This window comes from Erinaceus europaeus, chromosome 1, assembly GCF_950295315.1.
Source record: "Erinaceus europaeus chromosome 1, mEriEur2.1, whole genome shotgun sequence".
In the NCBI taxonomy this organism is placed as follows: Eukaryota; Metazoa; Chordata; class Mammalia; order Eulipotyphla; family Erinaceidae; genus Erinaceus; species Erinaceus europaeus.
In genome coordinates, this window is record NC_080162.1 from 118,500,565 (window position 1) to 118,522,214 (window position 21,650).

General features: G+C 41.3%; 1 protein-coding gene across 10 annotated transcripts in view; it reads right to left on the reverse strand.

Moving 5' to 3' along the window:
• The window catches only part of MTSS1 (MTSS I-BAR domain containing 1), a 214,097-nt gene that overhangs the window by 173,296 nt on the left and 19,151 nt on the right, over positions 1-21,650 (reverse strand). For all 10 annotated transcript variants that reach the window (XM_060195321.1, XM_007520792.3, XM_060195302.1 and 7 more), the window contains exon 2: positions 2,725-2,786. In XM_060195321.1, the coding sequence (XP_060051304.1) occupies positions 2,725-2,786 (62 nt within the window). The remainder of the gene's footprint in view (positions 1-2,724; positions 2,787-21,650) is intronic.

Below are 21,650 nucleotides of genomic sequence, written 5' to 3' on the forward strand. Positions count from 1 at the left end.
TGATGCTTTCCTGTATTTCAAGAAAGAAGTCTACTAGAAGAAAAAAAATTCAAAAGCATCTTTTTACAAAGAGTTGACATCAAATGCAAATCCTAGGAAAGTTATAAATATCTCATGCTGATTTACAATTAGTATCTGACACACAATGGCTGAAGTTATGCTTATTTAAGGCAGTGCCAATTATCCAAATTTAAGGAGCCAGCTATAGCCATGCCTTGTGTAACAGTCACCAGGGGCTCTGCTGGAAATGAGGACAGTGGTCAAGTGTGAGGAATTAAAGTGATTTTCAACACTGCCTTCCAATGAGTCATATTTCACTGACTACTGCTGTCACAAGGCATCTTAGCTTCTGTGATGGGACAGCAGAAAGGAGTGATTCATCTTAAATACTGCAAGACTTATGTGTCTCCTCAACAGTCTGCCTTTTCTCTAGCATTGAAAATTAAGCCATGTGCATGAGGCATCTATAGTGGTCTCCATTAGGTACCAGAAAGACAGAAGTCAAGAACAGGATTTGCATGCCTGAGGCCCTGGGTTGAATCCCTAGCACCACATACTCTAGAGCTGAGTGGTGCCCCTCTCATAAAAATATTATATCTTTGTACTCATGGAGATAAATATGTTTTTATATTTATATTTTGTTATATTATATTTATATTTTATATTTATATTTTGTTTTATATTTTGTTTTGTATTTTTTAAGATAGTGAGTCAGTTACTTTAAGTTTTGGTTTCCTCACTAGTAAAGTGTGTGTGTGTGTGTTGTGTGTGTGTGTGTGTGTGTGTGTGTGTGTGTGTGTGTGTGTGTTGGGGGGTGGGGATGCTTTCTTAATCAACCCTGAAATTAAAGTGGGTACGATGATAATACTGGATAATTAAATGAGACTGGATAAGAAAAGGCGTGTATGTGAGATATGTCTTTAAATGTTATACTGGTTTGCTCTAGAAAGACTGTCTATAGGATGGATCTGAAATATATCATAACAGTAGCAGAGATGTGAATGGATAGCAGATGTAGCTATATAAGGTGAGGCTGGTAAAGGCCATATATTTTGAGCAACAAGTTGGAGCTGATCCAGAAGAAAGTAAGTACAAATTATAATGATTCTCCCCTGCCTCCTCTCCTCCTCCTTTTATTTATTTATTTATTTTTTGGGGGTGGGTGTTGGCCAATGCTTTGCTGGGATTTCATGTTGCATGATTCTACTGCTCCTGGTAGACTCCCCCCACTTTTTTCCAGATATAGGGTGAAACAGAGCAAAGTAGAATCACCACAGCACTGCTTATAAAGTATCCCCAGTGTAGGTGCTCCTATGTGGTGGCTGGGGGGGGGGAGCTCAAACCCAAGTCCTCACACATGGGAAAGTATGGCCTATCTCCCAGTCAGTAATTACAAATTCTTAAGCCAAGTAATGGTAAAGGAACTGCCAACTAGACAAAGAGGTTACATTCCAGAACCCACTATCTATCTAGTATACCCACTCTGGAAATTTCAGATTCGTAGACAGAAATCCGAGGGCCCAAAGATGAAAGGGAAAAGATTTACCCCTTCCTGCATTCTTCATCCTCATTTGCAGGGGAGCTATGGGACATCAATTCCTATCGTTAAAACTCTCAGCAAACCTCTGCTGGTCACAGGTCAAGTTACTAGAGGATCACAACATCCCTCCAGCCCTCCCACTGTCTCTCATATCTACCTGCTTTGTTCTCTGCTCATTACCATCTAAAGTTTATTATCTTCTTATAGTCAAGCCAATCAATATCATCACCCAAAACCTACAAGCAAGGGTAACTGCCTTCCGAAATGTCTGGGCCCTCAAGGAACACCCACAAAGTATAAGAATATTCATTCTTGGGGCTGGTTGGTGGTGCACCTTACACATTTCCATGCATAAGAACTCAGGTTCAAGCCCCAGTCCTCACTCACAAGGGAGGCTTCACGAGTAGTGAAGCAGTGCTGCAGGTGTGTCTCTCCTCCTTCTCTATCTCCCCCCTAAAATTCTTTCTGTCCTATAAGATAAATTTTAAAACTAGTTTTTAAATTTAGAATTGAGTAACCACCACCACAATCTAATTTGATACATTTTATCACTCCAAAAGATCCCTCCTGCCAAATTTTAGTCAATCTACTCCCTGCACCAGGTAAACATTAATCTTTATCTTTCTCTATTGAGTTATACTTTCCAGACATTTCATGTAAATTAAATTATACAACAGTTAACACTAGGTTTTCAGTTCTCTTAGGATAGGCAGTAAGCAGAATGGACTCTGAAACCAGACAGCCTAAATTCGAATCCTTGCTCCTCCAATTTACTAGATATTTGACTTTGAATCGGTTACCTGTGTTTGAATAGCTTATCTGTGCTTCAGTTTCCTCATCAGTAAAATGGGTTTGATAACATTTTTAAGGCAGTGAGATTTAATTAAGTTAACACATGCCTGGTGCACAGTAAGTACTAAATCATGGTGTTTGTTAGTATTGTAAATATCTCATTTGACTTTCAAAGTCCCTGCCAAATACACAGAGAAGTTATGGGTCCAGCTGTACATATCGGGATCATGGGTCAGCATATACGGATTAGGTGACAGTGCTCAGATCAGAACCTACTCTGTGTTTCTACCTCCTTGTAAGAGTAAGCCAAATTTGCATCTGGAGTCCATGCTGCTGCTCTTTTTGTCTAAGGACGTTGCCATTTCTCTCAGGAACAACATGCATTTACTTACCGAAGCTGAGATTGCAGCTTTCCTGCTTTGTTTATGAAATCTTCCCAAACTGGATAGCTCCCCTATAACAAAACAAAGCCATCCATCAGTAAGTCATGCTGTGACAGACATCTGATGAAGACATTAACAGAACACCCAATTCAATTACACAGTGATCAGTCTGTGCACACCCTCCTCCTTTGTTGTTTATGTTGCCTAGGTTATACATAAAATGCTTTGGCTCAGGAATGGGTTTATAATATGCTTAGTCGCTATGATCTTAGAAATATTAGAGGCAGCCCTTCACTTCCTAATAAAGTCTCAAAACCTAGATATAGACTAGGTCCCGTGAGATAGAGCATATGTTCACACACATCCATAAACTAGGGCAAAATATATACCTGAAAGCAAAAGTACACAATAGTCTGCAGTGAGTACCCGCCAACACTTCATCTGCACCACTCTAGCCTTTAGGTCCATGATTGTTCAACAATTTGTTTGGCTTTGTACGTTAACTCTCTTTTCAGCCACCAGGTTCCAGATGCTAGCATGATGCCAACCAGACTTCCCTAGACAGACAACCCCACCAATGTGTCCTGGAGCTCCGATTCCCCAGAGCCTCAACCTACTAGAGAAAGAGAGAGGCAGGCTGGGAATATGGATAGACCAGTGAAAGCCCATGTTCAGCGGGGAAGCAATTACAGAAGCCAGACCTTCCACCTTCTGCATCCCACAATGACCTTGGGTCCATACTCCCAGAGGGATAAAGAATAGGAAAGCTATCGGGAGGGGATGGGATATGGAGAGCTGGTAGTGGTAATTGTGTGGAATTGTACCCCTCTTATCCTATGGTTTTGTTAATGTCTCCTTTTTTAAATAAATAAAAAAATGAAAAAATATATTAGAGGCAGCAACTGTAACAAGTTTGGCAGAGCATAACACATTGCTGTATCGTTTCATGAGTCAACAGGTAGTCTACTGAGCTGTCGGAAAAGTCATGACACAATTTTGCATTGAAAAACTTAGAAGGGGAGTCAGGTGGTAGCACAGTGGGCTAAGCGCACGTGGCACAAAGCGCAAGGACTGGCCTAAGGATCCCGGTTCGAGCCCCCAACTCCCCACCTGCAGAGGAGTCACTTCACAGGTGGTGAAGCAGGTCTGCAGGTGTTCATCTTTCTCTCCCCCTGTTTTCCCCTCCTCTCTCCATTTCTCTCCTATCCAACAACGACAACATCAATAACAACAACAATAATAACTACAACAACAATAAAAACCAACAAGGGCAACAAAAGAAAAATATAAATAAATACGAAAAAAAATTTTTTTAAGTTAAAAAAAAATTAGAAGGGAGCCAGGCAGTGGTGTACCTGGCTGAGCGCACAGGTTACAATGCGCAAGGACTTGGGCTTGAGCCCCTGGTCCCCACCTGCAGGGGGAAAGCTTCATGAGTGGTGAAGCAGGGCTGCAAGTGCCTCTGTTTCTCCCCTTCTCTATCACTCCCTTCCCTCTAAATTTCTGACTGCCTCTATTCAATAAATAAATAAAGATGATAAAAAATTTAAAAAAGAGAAAAACTTAGAAAAATAGGTCATGACTTTCCCAACAGTCCAGTATATGCAAGATATGCAAAAAAAAAACAAGAGGTTCCATGTCAAGGCTCTAGCTGCTCTCACCCTTATACCAAAGGACACAGCAAGGAGTCAGCGTAGCTAAGGCTTCTTCTCCCCAGGGTAGGTGCCTAGGCTATCAGGAAGCATTATTAGCTTATCAGAACTCAAGGTGGGGAAGTTACCAAAATACAATAGCTCGGCTCATGGTCTAAACCCGGCATGACACAATATGAGAACAGGATACTGGAGTTCAGAGAAAATCCATCATGGTCCAGAATAAATCAGCCAAACGGCCAATGGAGACCAGATTTTAGCCTTCAGAGGCCCTCTTCTCAAGGAACAGAGGTCACTCATCCATGGCTTTCCTTTCAGCCCCCAAGTGCAGTTATCTTCACTGTGAGACCCTATTTCCCATCCCGCAGCTGCCTGGACATTCCACCTTATCTCCCTACTCTTCTAATTGTGCTGCTCAGATACAAACTCAAATCACAGGTTAAATTCTGATCTAGGCAAACCAGAATGCTTCCTTTATTGAATTAAAATTCCCATACTAAATTTATATGAAGATCAAGTAACAAGCCCATTTATGAGGTTGTGAAAAAGAAAAGGGAGAAGCCATGACAAGATTAATCATCTCATCTTTCATTACATAAGTCCAATCAAAATAGTCTAGAACTGCAACTGAGCTAAAAATATAATGACTTCATCTTCCTAATTGTTTTAATAAGCTTTTTTTAAACTGTATTTATTTATTCTTAATAGAGACAGAGAGAAATTGTGAGGGGAGGGGTAAATAGTGTGAGAGAGAGAGAGAGACACCTGAAGACCTGCTTCACCATTTGTGAAGCTTTCCCCCTGCAAGTGGGAACCAGGGGCTTGAACCCGGATCCTTGCATACTGTAATGTGTGTGCTTAACCAGGTATGCCACTGCCTGGCCCTTAATAATCTTTTGTACTTATCCTTAGAGCACAGTTTCTCAGTCTATATACTAATGACATTTGGAGGGGCTGGGGGGTGGGTGGCACACCTTGTTGAGTACACATTATAATGTGCAAGGACCAGGGTTCAAGCCCCCAGTCCCCACCTGCAGGGGGAAAGCTTTGCAAGAGATGAAGCAGGGCTACAGGTCTCTCTCTCCCTCTCCCTCCGTCCCCCCTCTCTCCCTATCATCCCCTTCCCTCTTGATTTCTGGCTGTCTCTATCCAATAAATAAATAAATAAATAATAATAAAAACTAGCAGATCTCTCTCTTTCTCTCTCTTCCCCCATCCCCCCCCCCTCCCTCTCTATCATCCCCTTACCTCTTGACTTCTGGCTGTCTCTATCCAATAAATAAATAAATGATGATAAAAACTAATGACATTTGGACTAGGTATGATTTGCAGAGGGAGGCTGTCCTATGTATTGTAGGACAATTAATTGCATTCCTGATCTCACCAACCCCTGGGTGTAACAAACCAAAATGCCACCAGACATTTGCAGATGTCCCCTAAAGGACAAAAGTCACTCCCATGAAAAACCACTCCTCAAGAGGAATACCTGAAAAACGAATTTATTTTGGTGAGGAAACAGTTTATCTGAAGTTCAGTGATTGTGTGTATACTAGATTCAAGTTCCATCACCACAGACTAATACCACAGCACTAAGGGAAGCTCTAGAACCACCCCCCCCCATCTCTTTCTCTCAGGTATGGAAATCATATATACATATGATTTCTGTTGTCTCTCATAAAGTTCCTGGAGATTTAAAAATGAAATATCTAAAAACAAACAAACAAACAAAAAAAACCTCTCCACCAAATCTTAAAATGGACTCTTTCTTGGAGCTAAGAATCAAAATGTTAATTTCTTGGAGCTAAGAATCAAAATGTTAATTTTTCATCTTTGTAGTTTCCTTATGAGTATCTTTTATAAAAAAATAATTTATAATTTTTGTGAAAACAAAAATATTATTATATCAAAAAGACCAAACTAGAGGTTCTGGGCAACAGAACTCTGCATTTATAACCCATCCAAGTCTTAGTTTCACACATGCTGCTATATTAGTCCTACTTTTGTACACTTAAGACATGCCTGGCCCAACTATGGAGGTTTAATCCCTAAGCAGCAATTTGCTCACAGGGTGCACTAAGCTACACCACATCAGAGATCCTGTATGACTGGCTCTTGGCAGAGGTTCTAACTGGCAGCTACAGCTAAGCCACTGACACCAATACCCAGGCACAGGCCTTATTATTAACATGCAGTCTCAGTTACATGTTTGTGCGTTGTGAGTTTCCTCAATCTCAGAGCAGAACTTAGATCAAATAAAACCATGCAAGAATGCAGGCTACCATTCCAGGGCATGTCCATCAAGACATCACAGTTAATTCCAATTATAACATCTAGTATGAACCACTGTCTTATCAAACCATTGTCTTATCAAGTTTAGTTATAGACAATCCTTCTAGATCAAATGCAAGTTCTTAAAGAGATCCGGTTCAAGGTCAGAATCCTCTGGCTCAGATCACCAGTGATCTCTGTCCACAGGACATCAGTCAACATACTTAAGCATTCAAGAGTCCAAACAACAAATTACAACCTCACCTAGCCATCTCTTCACTTCTGATCCTTCAAACATTATAAGAAGCTTCCAGAAAAACCTGAGGATGTTCAGATACTTGGGCTGAAAATTTCTAGTTAAAAAGTGACCACAAGTCCTCATCTACATAAATAATAAAAACAGGAAGCTAGTTTCTCTTCTCTCAAGATCAGCCATTCCCATCCATGGGGCCCCAGGAGAAAGTTACTGAAATGAATCATAATATTTCTAAGAAAAAAAAAACAGGTATATATTCACTAAAACATGCTAGAATGGAAGAGGTCTGTGCAGGAAGCATTAAGCCCTGAGTTCTATCCACATCTCTTCCAGCAAATTACTAGGGAATATTTATCACAAGGCCCATTTCCTTATGATAATAAAAATAATACCATCAGATTTTATAAAGTCCTTAAACAAATAAAAATGAAATCACCTTATGACCCAGTAATACCACTCTTGGGGACACAACTAAACAGTACTGAGAGGGGAACTCATAGTCATACAATCACACATTAGAGAACAAGAAAAAGCTCAAATAAACAGCCTTCCTGAATGCCTTGATGATTTAGAGGAAGAGGAACAAAGGAACCCTAAAGCAACCAGAAGGACCGAAATCACTAAAATTAGAGCAGAAATAAACATCGAAAATAAGAGAACCATACAAAAGATCAATAAAGCCCAATGTTGGTTATTTGAAAGATTAAACAAGACTGAGAAACCCCTAGCCAGACTCACTAAAAAAAAAAAAAAAAGAGAGAGAAGATTCAAATAAATAGAATTATAAACAATAGAGGATTGATCAAAACTGACACACAGAAATCCAGAAAATCATGTGAAATTTCTATGAAGAACTATACGTCACCAAGCTAGAGAATCTGGAAGAAATGGAAGAATTCCTAGAAACATATGCCCTTCCAAAACTGAACCAAGAAGAACTACAAAACCTAAATGCACCGATCACAGACAAAGAAATTGAAACAGTTATTAAGAATCTTCCAAACAACAAAAGTCCTAGAACAGATGGATTCAGAAACAAATGCTACAAACCCTTCAGGAAACAGTTAATACCTATACTTCTAAAGCTTTTCCACAAGATTGAAAAAACAGTGACATTCCCTTCCACCTTCTATGAAGCCAACATCACCCTGATACCAAAAGCAGATAGAGACACAACAAAAAAGGAAAGCTGCAGACCAATGTCTCTGATGAACATATATGCCAAAATATTAAACAAGATCCTAGCCAACTAGATACAGCAGTATATCAAAAAGACTGTTCATCACGACCAACTGGGATTTATCCCATGAATGCAAGGCTGGTTCAACATACGTAAGTCAATCAATGTCATTCACCACATCAATAAAAGAAAAACCAAAAGCCACCTGATTATCTCAATAGATGCAGAGAAAGCCTTTGACAAAATCCAACACCCATTCATCCTCAAAACACTTCAAAAATGGGACTAGATGGGAAATTCCTCAAGACAGTGGAGTCCATATATAGCAAACCTACAGCCAACATACTCAATGGACAGAAGCTGAAAGCATTCCCCCTCAGATTGGGGACTAGACAGGGCTGTCCACTATCACCATTACTCTTCAACTTAGTATTGGAAGTTCTTGACATAGCAATCAGGCAAGAGAAAGAAATCAAAGGAATACAGATTGGAAGGGAAGAAGTCGAGCTCTCACTATTTGCAGATGATATGATAGTATACATAGAAAGACCTAAAGACTCCAGCAGAAAACTACTGGAAGTTATTAGGCAGTATAGCAAGGTGTCAGGCTACAAAATCAATGTACAAAAATCAGTGGCATTTCTTTATGCAAACACTAAATCTGAAGAAGACATCCAGAAATCACTCCCATTCGCTGTTTCAGAAAAATCAATAAAATATCTAGGAATAAAGCTGACCAATGAAGTGAAAGACTTGTATACTGAAAACTATAAGTCACTATTCAAGGAAATAGAAACTGATACCAAGAAGTAGAAAGACATACCATGTTCATGGATTGGAAGAATAAATATCATCAAAATGAATATTCTCCCCAGGGCCATATACAAATGTAATGTGATACACATCAAAGTTCCACCAAGCTTTTTCAAGAGAATAGAACAAAACCTACAATCATTTATCTGGAACCAGAAAACACCTAGAATTGCCAAAACCATCTTGAGGAAAAGAAACAGAAATGGAGGCATCACACTCCCAGATCTCAAACTATATAAGGCCATCATCATCAAAACAGCCTGGTACTGGAACAAAAATAGACACAAACCATTGGAACAGAATTGAAAGCCCAGAACTAACCCCCCACACCTATGGACATCTAATCTTGGATAAGGGGCCCCAAAGTATTAAATGGAGGAAGGAGGCTCTCTTCAGTAAATAGTGCTGGGAAAACTGGATTGAAACATGCAGAAGAATGAAACTGAACCACCTTATTTCACCAGAAACACAAACCAACTCCAAATGGATCAAGGACCTGGATGTTAGACCAGAAACTATCAAATACTTAGAGGAAAACATTGGTGGAACACTTTCCCACCTAAACCTCAAGGACATCTTTGATGAAACAAACCCAATTGCAAGAAAGCCTGAAGCAGAAACAAACCAATGGGACTACATCAAATTGAAAAGCTTCTGCACAGCTAAAGAAACCATCACACAAAGAATGAGACCCCTCACAGAATGGGAGATTTTTATATGCCATACATCAGACAGGAAACTAATCACCAAAATATACAAAGAGCTCAGCAAAAGGCTAACAAACACATGAAAAATTGCTCCAGGTTACTGATTGTCAGAGAAATGCAAATAAAGACAACACTGAGATACCACCTCACCCCTGTGAGAATGGCATACATCAAAAAGGACAGCAGCAACAAATGCTGGAGAGGCTGTGAGGACAAAGAAACCCTTCTGCACTTCTGATGGGGATGTAAATTGGTCCAGCCTCTCTGGAGAGCAGTCTGGAGAACTCTCACAAAGCTAGACATGGACCCAGTAATTCCTCTCTTAGAGATATACCCCAAGGACTTCATAACACCCAACCAAAAAGATGGGTGTACTTCTATGTTCATAGCAGCACAATTCGTAATAGCTAAAACCTGGAAGCAACCCAGGTGCCCAACAACAGATGAGTAGCTGAGAAAGCTGTGGTATACATACACAATGGAATACTACACAGCTATTAAGAACAATGAACTCACCTTGTCTGACCCATCTTGGATGGAGCTAGAAGGAATTATGTTAAGTGAGCTAAGTCAGAAAGATAAAGACAATTATGGGATGATCCCGCTCACAAAAAGAAGTTGTGACAGAATAACAGAAAGGGAAACTCAAAGCAAAATTTGACTGAATTTGGAGTAGGGCACCAAAGTAAAAATCCTGAGTTGAAGGAGAGGGTGGATATTCGGCTTCTAGGGGTGGGGGGAAATGGAACACTGTCTTTTGGTGGTGGGAATGGTGTTCATATACACTCCTATTAATTTATAGTAATATAAATCACTCTCATAATTAATATGAGGGGGAAAATTGATTGAATGTCTCAAACTTTATAATGCAGACTGAGTCTTTTTAGTACATAGGCTGAATCTTTGATATGTTGACTCTTTTGAAAGCTTAGACCAGAGAGAACAGAAGCAATCGGTGGCAGGGCTATATATAAATAATATATAAATTATGGTGATGTTGTGTCTGATACAGCAAATCCTAACAAAAGGATATTTCAAAGTTAACCCAACTGCCAAATAATGTGATTACAGTAGTAACTACCTATTACCTTCTTATACCCTAAGATAGCAGGAACCTCCTGCTTCCTCTATAAAGCCTATATTTCCCCCACTCCTGGAACCTCTAGGGTGGGCCTCACTTTCCTGCGTGCTTCTCTCGATTCATACCAAATGATATTGCACCTGCCGATCCCCACCTAATCAATGCAATGAGTAACACCTCAGCATGCTTCACTTCAGACTGTGTCCAGAGACGTAAGGCATGGAATGTCAACCCTTCAGCCTTATTACTTGGATGAGATCTTTCCTTTATAGGATTCTCTAATTCCATTCCAGGTGGTTCACTTCCTAACAAAGTCCCAAAACCTAGATATAGACCAGGTCCCATGAGATAGAGCATATGTTCACATGTATCCATAAATTAGGGCAAAAAAAAAAAAAAACCTGAAAGCAAAAGTACACAATAGTCTGCAATGAGTCACTATAAAGTTCATAATGAAATAGTGCCTACTTAGACTTAGATACCTTTCTCACCTACTTCCTATTATACTTCCCTCACTCACTCCAGCTAACCTTATCAAAGCTAGGACTTCAAAAGCTGAATAAAGGCAAGAGACTGGCATACTTTAATGATGACTCTTTAGTCACTACCAGGCCACCTCATCAGCTGGGACCCTAGTCAGGGAGTCCTGAGATTCCCAAACAGACATGATGGGCCGAGACCTCAAATAAATCCTTTTCTCCATTGTTACCGGTCATCTCTATCAGGAACAACAAAATAGAACCCTTTGTGGGCCCCCATAGGACCTTGCCCTCAACTTGGATCAACAATGGTAGAGAATGTTCCATCCTCTGAAGGGAGGATGGACAACATACTCAATGCTACACCTGAAGAAAATGGGTTGATACTGGGGCAGCTTAGAATGTTCCTATTCATGACCAAGAATGTGAGCTCAGATCTACAGGGATGCAGAGGTCACCTAGGCTCCTAAACTGAATATGGGCCCCAGATCACATCAAATCGATGGGGTATGCAGTCAACAATATCTATACAACTTTCCCATATTTGGGAGCTACTCTCTTCCCTAATCCAGCTTTCTTGTCCTTTTTCCAACCATGACATCTCCCCAGACAATAACTTGGATCCACCTGCATTTCAGATTTCAGGCTTGGAGAAAAAAAAAAAAAACTAGTATAGCCACAGGTCCTTTGGAATATAACTAAAATATGCCTACTAGTTATCTACAAAATGGACGACCCCTCAACTCTTCATCTGCACTATTCCTTTAGGTTCACGATTAGTCAACAATTTGTTTGGCTTTATATGTTAACTCTCTTTTCACCCATCAGGTTCCAGATACTAGCATGATGCCAACCAGACTTCTCTGGACAGACAACACAAACAATGTGTCCTGGAGCTCTGCTTCCCCAGAGCCCGACCCCACTAGGGAAAGAGAGAGGCAGGCTGAGAGTATGGATAGACCTGTCAATGCCCATGTTCAGCAGGGAAGCAACAGCAGAAGCCAGACCTTCTACCTTCTGCATCCCACAATGACTTTGGGTACATACTCCCAGAGGGCTAAAGAATAGGAAAGCTCCTCAGACAAGAACTTGGATCCACCTGAATATCAGATTTCAGGCTCAGAAAGAAAAAAAAAAAACTAGTATAATCACAAGCTCTTTGGAATATAAATAAAATATGCCTACTTGCTATCTACAAAATGGAGGGCTCCCCAACACTTCATCTGCACTATTCCAGCCTTTAGGAATTGATTGTTCAACAATTTATTTGACTTTGTTAACTCTCTTTTCAGCCACCAGGTTCCAGATACTAGGATGATGCCGACCAGACCTCCCTGGACAGATGACCCCACCAATGTGTCCTGAAGCTCCGCTTCCCCAGAGCCCCACCCTACTAGGGAAAGGCAGGCTGGGAGTATGGATCAACCACTGAATGCCCATGTTCAGCGGGAAAGTAATTACAATAGTCAGACCTTCCACCTTCTGCATCCCACAATGACCTTGGGTGCATACTCCCAGAGGGATAAAGAATAGGAAAGCTATCAGGGGAGGGGATGGGATACGGAGAGCTGGTGGTGGGAATTGTGTGGAGTTGTACCCCTCTTATCCTATGGTTTTGTTAATATCTCCTATTCATAAATAAATTAATTTTTAAAAAGAATAGGAAAGCTATCAGGGGAGGGAATGGGATAAGGGGTTCTGGTGGTAGGAATTGTTTGGAGTCCATTGTTAATGTTTCCTTTTAATAAAATAAAAACACTCTTGGGAATGTATCTAGACACACTCAAACACTAATTTGAAGGGACATTTACATTCCTATCTTAATAGCTGCATTAGTCAAAACAGCCAAAGAGCAGAAGCAGCCTAAAGGCCCATCATCTGACTAAAGAAGTTATGGGGTATATATTTCACGGAATACTACTCTGAAATCAAAAAAAGATAATATAGTGCCCTTTAGGACAAAATGGATGGAACTGGAACATTATGCTTAGCAAAATAAGTAAAGAGATGAAAAACAACTACATGTTTTACTCACATGTGGAATCTAGAAATCTGATTTACAGGAACTTGCCAAAAAAAAAAAAAATCCAAACAAAGAAGCAAGCAGACTGTGCATAAGACTTTTGAGAACTATGGTGGTTATCTTAGTGAGGTGGGAGAGTGGGAATACAGAACTTTGGTGGTAGGTGTAGTATGAAACTATACATTGTAATCTTACAGTCTTGTACAAACTATTAATAACAAATAAAAAATTACCTGAGAAATGTTATTCTTGTACAAACTATTGTATTTACTGTTGACTGTAAAGCATTAATCCCCCAGTAAGGAAATTTTAAAAAGGGGGGAGTAGGGCAATAATGCAGAGGGTTAAGCGCACGTAGCGCAAAGTGCAAGGACCAGTGTAAGGATCCCAGTTCAAGCCCCCAACTCCCCACCTGCAGGGGAGCCACTTCACAAGCAGTGAAGCAGGTCTGCAGATGTCTTTCTCTCCCCCTCTCTGTCTTCCCCTCCTCTCTCCATTTCTCTTTCCTATCTAACAACAATGATATCAATAACTATAACAATAAAACAACAAGGGCAACAAAAGGGAATAAATAAATATTTTTAAAAAAGAAGAAAAAAAGAAACAGAAGGATGAATATGGGATGATCTCACTCTCAGGCAGAAGTTGAAAAGCAAGATCAGAAGAGAAAACACGTAGAACCTGAACTGGAACTGGTGTATTGCACCAAAGTAAAAGACTCCTGGGTGTGGGGAGTGTGGGGGGGAAGAGTACAGGTCCTGGAAAAGGATGACACAGGACCTAGTGGGGGTTGTATTGTTATGTGGAAAACTGAGAAATTTTATGCATGTACAAATTATTGCATTTATTGCTGACTGTAAAACATTAATCCCCCAATAGAGAAATTTTAAAAAATAAGAAAAAAAATTTCATCACTCATCACAGAACACTGGACATTTGAATAACACACAGGGAAGGAGTAGACCAGATAATGCAATCTCTTAGGTTAACACTTAGGACTTCTGCTTGTTATAGGCCATGAGACAAGTCATCCTACCTCTCCTTGTGGTTAAGTCACTACTTCAAGAGACTATAGGTGGGGGAAAATTACTTCAGACAATAAAAAACTACTAAGTGCAATGCTGGACACACAGTAAGTGTTCAATAAACGTCACAGGGTTGCTCTAAGCTCTGGCAGACTCCCAAAAATGTCAGTAGCTTGGAAGAGAAGTTTAAAAAAGAAAAGCTCCAGGATGCATTAGTGAGGTTGTCTACCTAGGGAAGTCAGGTTGGCCTCATGGTAGCATCTGCAACTTGGTGTCTGCTGTTAGGCACCTTGGTTACTTCCAGCTTTTGGCTATTATGAATTGTGCTGCTATGAACATAGGTGTACACATATATTTTGGGGTAGGTGTGATTGAGTCCCTAGGAGAGGAATTACTGGGTCATACAGAAGGTCCATTTCTAGCCTTGTGAGGGTTCTCCAGACTGCTGTCCACAGGGCCTGGACCAATTCCCACCAGAAGTGTAGGAGGATTCCTTTTACACTGCATCCTCTCCAGCATGTCTCTGGGGCCCTATCCCACTAGGGAAAGACAGAAACAGGCTGGGGGTATGGATTGATTTGCCAATGCCCATGTTCAGCAAAGGAGCAATTACAGAAGCCAGACATTCCACCTTCCGCACCCCATAACCTTCTTCTAGCGTGCTCCCAGAGAGATAAAGAATAGGAAAGCTTCCAGTGGAAGGGATGGGATGGGATATGGAACTCTGATAGTGGGAAATGTGTGGAGCTGTACCCCTCTTATCCTATGGTGTTGTTGATATTTTCTATTTTTATTTTATAAATAAAAAAAAGAAAAAAGAAAGAAAAGCTCTCAATTAGATCATTCATCTGGGCTGGGCCCCCTCACTCTTGATCCTATGTACAGAAACAACTTGGTAAGAGATGCATCTCATTGCAAGTTAGGTGTTTAGAGCAGACAGAGATGGAGGGAGGTAGTTGGGCCTGCAGTACCAGTTTTTCTGCTGTCCTGCAGTAAATGGCAGATGGAGTACTCAACCCTGAGATGAATGTGCCTGAAGACGACAACAGCTCCAACTACTCAGAACTATTATCTGCACTCCTTTTCAGAGCCTCACTTTGGCCTTTACCAAATTAGAAACAAAAGGAGAGTCCCCTCTCCAGTCAAGGGGTACAGCACACAGTTCTCTGCCTCCTAACACCCACTCAGTCAAGTCGAGAAGGCTGCCAAAAGCAGTTATCTTCTGACTTAATGATATTTGACAGTCTATCAAAGACTGTCAGGCCCACCTGTTTTAGGCAATATATAATTTAATGGATATTAAAAAAAGAACTTCTAAGAACAGAAGACAAAAACCTCCTTGTTGAGATTTTTGAAGTGTGTAAATGCTATTAAAATTTAAAGACGAGGTGATATTTGGAATGTTTTTTAAGTTTATTTTTTTTAAAAAGTTTCCACTCACCTGAAAGTAGTTGTACTACAAAATTTAAAAGCTCAGAGGAAGTGAGAGATGAGAACTGAAGAGAGGGTAAATAAAAGAGGAAAAAAATCTTAGATTTTCCAGACTATATGAATTTCATAAAAAGAGACCAGACTCGAGTTTCAAAAGAAATGTGCAGATCAATGGAGAGGGGGAAGTGGGAGAGCACACTCTTTTGGTGGTGGGAATGGTGTTTATGTACACTCCTACTAACTTTTAGTCATATAAATCACTATTTAATTAATATGAGAGGGGAAAAATTGATTGAATGTCTCAAACTTTTTAATGCACACACCATAGGCTGAGTCTTTGAAATGTTGAGTCTCCTAAAAACTTAGACCAGGAGAACAGAAGCAACCAGTGGCATTACTTTATAAGATACAGATACATATATAACATCAAAGAACAAGTTATGGTGAGGTAGTGGATGATACAGCAAATGCTAATGGGATTTTCATAATCAACCCAATTGCCAAATAATTTGATTATAGCAATAACTATCCATTGCCTTCTTAAACCCTAAGACAGCAGGAACCTCTCACTTCCTCTAAAAAGCCCAAATTTCCCCCAGTCCTAGAACCTCTAGGGTGGGGCTCACTTTACTGCATGCTTCTCTTTCTCAATTCATACCAACTGATACTGCACCTGCTGATCCCAACCTATTCAATGCAATGAGTACCACCTCGGCATGCTTCCCTCTAGAATGTGTCCAGAGAAATCAGGTGTGGAACGTCATGCCTTCAGCCTTATTACTTGGGTGAGACCTTTCCTCTCTCATAGGACTCCTTAATTCCATTTTGGGTAGTCCACTTCCTAACAAAGCCTCAAAACCTAGATAAAGACTGGGTCCCATGAGATATGGCAGAAATACACATGTATGCATAAATTAGGGCAAAATATATACCTTAAGGCAAAAGTGCACAAAAGTTTGCAGTGAATCAATAAATGAAGCAAGCAAGTAGAAATACCTAAAAAGACACCTTAAAGTACCTAATGAAATAGTTCCTACTTAGACCTAGATACCCTCCTCACCTACTTCCTATTACACTCAGTCACTCCAAAGCTAACTTTATCAAAGCAAGGACTACATAAGTTGAATAAGGGCAAGAGACTGGCATACTTTAATGATGACTCTTTAGTTACTACCAGGCTATCCCATCATCTGGGGCCCTAGTCAGGGAGTCCTGGGGTTCTCACACAGACACTAAGAGCCTAGACCTCGAATAGATCCCTCTCTACATTATCACTGGCCCCCACAGGACCTTGCCTCAATGTGGATCAGTAATGGCAGAGAATGTTTCATCCTCCGAAGGGGGGTTGGATACATACTCTATCTACCACCTGAAGAAGATGGGTCCTGAAATTGGTGCAACTCGGAATATCCCTACTCACGACTACAGAATGCAAGCTCAGACCTACAGGGATACAGAGGTTACATAGGCTCCTATGCTGAATATGGGCCCCAGATCAAATCGATGGGGTTTACAGTCAACAATATTTATACACTTTTCCTGTATTTGGGAGCTACTCTCTTCCCTGATCCATCTTTCTAGCTCTTTTTCCAGCCATGACATCATCTCCCCAGACAATAATTTGGCTCCACCTGCTTATCAGATGTCAGGCTCAGGGGAAAAACTAGTATAGTCATGGGCCCCCTTGGAATATACCTAAAATAGACCCACTAGCTATTTCCAAAATGGAGACTCCAAATAGTCACCGCAATATTCTTGCCTTTAGGTTCATGGTTAGTCAACAATTAATTTTTTAATATTTTATTTATTAATGAGAGGGATAGGAGGGGAGAGAGAAAGAACCAGACATCACTCCAATACATGTGCTGCCACGGATTAAACTCAGGACCTCATGCTTGAGAGTCCAACACTTTATCCACTGTCTCACCTCCTGGACCACAATAATTTATATGGCTTTATATACTAACTCTTTTTCAGCCACCAGGTTCCAGATGCTACCATGATGCCAACAGGACTTCCCTCGGCAGACGACCCCACCAATGTGTCCTGGAGCCCCACTTCCCCAGAGCCTTTCCTCACTAGGGAAAGAGACAGGCTGGGAATATGGATCGACCTGTCAATGCCCACATTCAGTGGGGAAGCAATTACAGAAGCCAGACCTTCCACCTTCTACACCCCACAATGACCCTGGTTACATACTCCCAGAGGGCTAAAGAATAGGAAAGCTATCAGAGGAGGGGATGGGATACAGAGTTCTGGTGGTGGGAATTGTACCCCTCTTATCCTATAGTCTTGTCAGTGTTTCCATTTTAAAATAAATTAATTAAAACAAACAAACAAAAATGTGCAGGGTAGGGATAGATAGCATAATATTTATGCAGACTATCATGCCTAAGGCTCCAAAATTCCAGGTTCAATCCCCTGCACCACCAGAGCTGATCAGTGCTCTGGTAAAAAATAAATAAATAAATAAATGGAAGAAAGAAATGTGCAGATCAAGCCATTATATGTACACTGAAAACCCTTTATGAAGCAATTCCAGAATAGTCCTTAATTTTCTAATTTGCTTGCCTACTAAGGAGTCTCAGGAATTTCTAAGACTCTGTTTCTGATTGGGATCTATTATTCAGGTTTAAGGAATTCCCTGGGCATACTAAGAAGTGTCAACACAGACACCCACTGTGGAGTTCATAAAGGCTTCACAACTTTCCAGACAGACCCAAATCAAGAAAACATCCAGCAATGGTCCAGCACCTGCAAGACAGGAAATCACAAGCAATGGAAGGACAAATAGCCTCTCCTCCCTGCAGGAACCATTCTGATTTCTTTGGAAAGGAAGCTAATCACGTTCTGAACTCTCTGTAGTTCACTAAAAATAGAATTCAGATCACACCAGGTTCCGAAATAAAGGAAAATCCCCCTAGTTACAGAAACTAGAAGAGAAAGTCAGTTTGCTTACAAGCACCTAGAGGATTCCCTTCTTAAAGCTGAAGGGCTGTCCCCACTTCCTACAGAGCAGGAGGTGGGACTGCCCCAAAGAAAAACTCTAGCTCCTATTCCAGCCACCCAACAGGGCTCCCATCTGGCCTCCTGTACCACACACACCACCCCAATGGGTGTCTGGCCTCCCTTATCTCTTCCATGGGGATTCATCAATTTGGAAAATGCCCATTCTTTTGTTGCCACCCAGCTCTAATGTCACCTCATACATCTAGACCAATCTCAGGTACACCTGTTTCCTTCATATCTTGCATTTTGTTCTCAACAACCCATGTCCAGAGTAGGAGTAATTACAGAAGCCAGAATTCCCACCTTCTGTACCCCAAAAATAATTTTGGTCCATACTCCCAGAGGGGGATAAATGTTAAGAGAAGATGGCTACAGGGGTCTGAACTCCAATTCTATCTGGATCCAGAGAGAGAAGAGGGAAAGGGGAGACATTTGGGAATAGTAATAGGTGTAGCTGTGACTTAAAATGGAAGAAAAGGCAGGACCATAGAAAAAGTGTGTGTGTGTGGGGGGGGGAGTACAGAGAGATAGATTGACAGACAGTTATAGAAATAACAGTCAGCCCATATTTGTGGCCCTGGGAGAATCACTGCAGTTTCCAATAGAGGGAATGGGGACACAAAACTCTGGTGGTGGGAATGGTGTGGAATTGTACCCCCGTTATTTTGTAATTCTGTATATCACTAATAAAAATTAAAAAGAAAAATGAATAAAAACCAATGTAGATACCAATAAAATTGTGTGCTAGAGGACAGATGAAGGGAAAACATTTCTGGCATGGAGGTAGCTGGCACACAGGTTAGGGAAGCAGAGAGGACACAAGGGAGACACTGGAGTGGCTGGTGATGAGGAGAAAGAGGAGATGGGCACGGTGGGCAAGGAAACTATGAGTAACCTTCACAGGGAAGGTTCCTAAGGTTAACCACGCAAATGGGATGGCCAGGGGCGGCATTCACATGGTAAGCTACAGACACCCTAAACCACCCAAATGGCAAGAGGATGGGCCTACAGGTGTACCTATCAGACAATTTCTCATCCCTGGAAGGATAAGATGAAGAAAGAAGTGATGTAGTCACTTCTGAGGACAAAGGCCTTCCTAATCTCCTTCAGCTCCTCAAAAGTTCCTAAGCCACTGAGACAAAAATGTCAGCCTTCCCACCAACATGTTCACAGAAGAGCTCTTGGGACACCTGAGCCCCCTCAGCCTTTTCTCCCTCCTCCTGCTGCTCTTCCCTCAGAGCATGAAGGCCCACTGCCCAGCCAAGCACAGGGTATAGGAGTCAGCCAATGGTAATCCTGGGTTGAGTTTGTTTTGCTTTGTTCTACTTGGCATTCAGTGGGACCAGGATGGCATCCCACACACATGGAAGTGAAGAACAAACTGTGTAACTCATCCACACTGCTGGTGAATGGTGTACTATAAATAATGCAGCAACTGCCTCTCCCAGTGCAGTCTGGGGACAGCTGAGGGAATTCAACACCCATACTGCCACACAGGAGGCAGTGCACAGCTACGAGAAGTAGTGCAGAAGCTATGACAAGCTATGTATGAGAAGCTACAAGGAGCTGGAGAAAACTCATGAAGGGGTGGGATCAGACTGAGAGAAGGATGTCAGGCTGCCCCAGGGAGGCTGCCTAATGAGTGGTTGTGGAAACTTCAATACTTAGGAAGACAACCCAATGGACTGTTTCACTTTCATCATCATCACTAATTAGCATCATCATACCAAGTACATGGATGAACATTCTTCAAACAGTAACTTGCAAAATAGCAAGTTCAGACTCCTTTGGTTTGAGGTGGGGCTTGGAAAGCTGCATTATAATGTGATTGACATTGAGGCTGCACTTATCAGTTCAGGAACCTACTGAAGGACACTCATTCATTACATGTTCATGATGCCCACTGAGGAAGCTGAGGTTCAGAGAGGTTGTACTAAAGTAGTCTAATGCTAAAATGTAAGACCAAATCTGCCCAGCTTTGTGGCTCAACTTCAGTCCTGATTCTGGAAAGTATAGTAGCAAACTGAACACCGCCAACCTCTCAGTTCAGTCTGTGCAAGGACCCAGGTTTGAATCCATGGCCATCTTATAAGAGTGCCTACATGGGAAACTTCACAAGCTGGGAAACAGTGCTGTGGTATCCCTCCTCTCTGTCTTGCTCTCTTACTCTATCTCACTATGTCTTATCTCCATCTTAAGAATCTGCTGAGAACAGAGTAATCATACAGATATGGAGCTCCAGAGATAACCCACATAGCAAAAAAGAAAAAATTAAGAGGGCAGGCTAAACTAGGCTTTATATTTATATCCTTTTAGACTTCACACAAAGTAGGGCAAGGGCTCCCCAAACATACAACACTGGATCACAAGTCTAAATGCCGCACAGGCATTGTACCACCACCCTAGAATTGGTCAGGGTTTTCAAGCATATAAGAAACAAAACCTTCATGGGGTGATCTCACTCAAAAGTTGAATCTAAGAAGCAAGGACAGTAAGAATAAACATAAGGTGAAATGTGGGCTGGATGTGGTGTGCTACACCAAAGCAAAGGACTCTGGGATCTTGGTGTATGATGATGGAAAAGGATTTAGATTGGGGGACAGAAGGTCTGAGTGTCTTCCTATTATGGGGAGATGAGGTTATATCTATGTGTCAATAACTATATTAGAAACCATTAACTCTCCAGTAAAGGGGGGGGGGCTTTATATAGGGAAAGGCCAAGTATACATCAGAGATGCTGACATTCATGAGATGATGTTGGGAGCGTTTTTTCTCATTTACAGATTTACTATGGACACCGGAACAGGCCTGCTAACAGAAGGACAGAGCATCTCTACAAGCTACTGCTGCCCCTCCCTAGGCCTGACCCTCATGGGGGTGAGTGTAACAGGTATGGCTGACAGCACCCCTCCCCTCCTCCTTGGAGGTACACCCTTTGGTGAACTCAGACTTCAGAAGAATGAGAAACAAAGCATCATGAGGAACCAGGCACTTTCTGACCTAAACAGAAG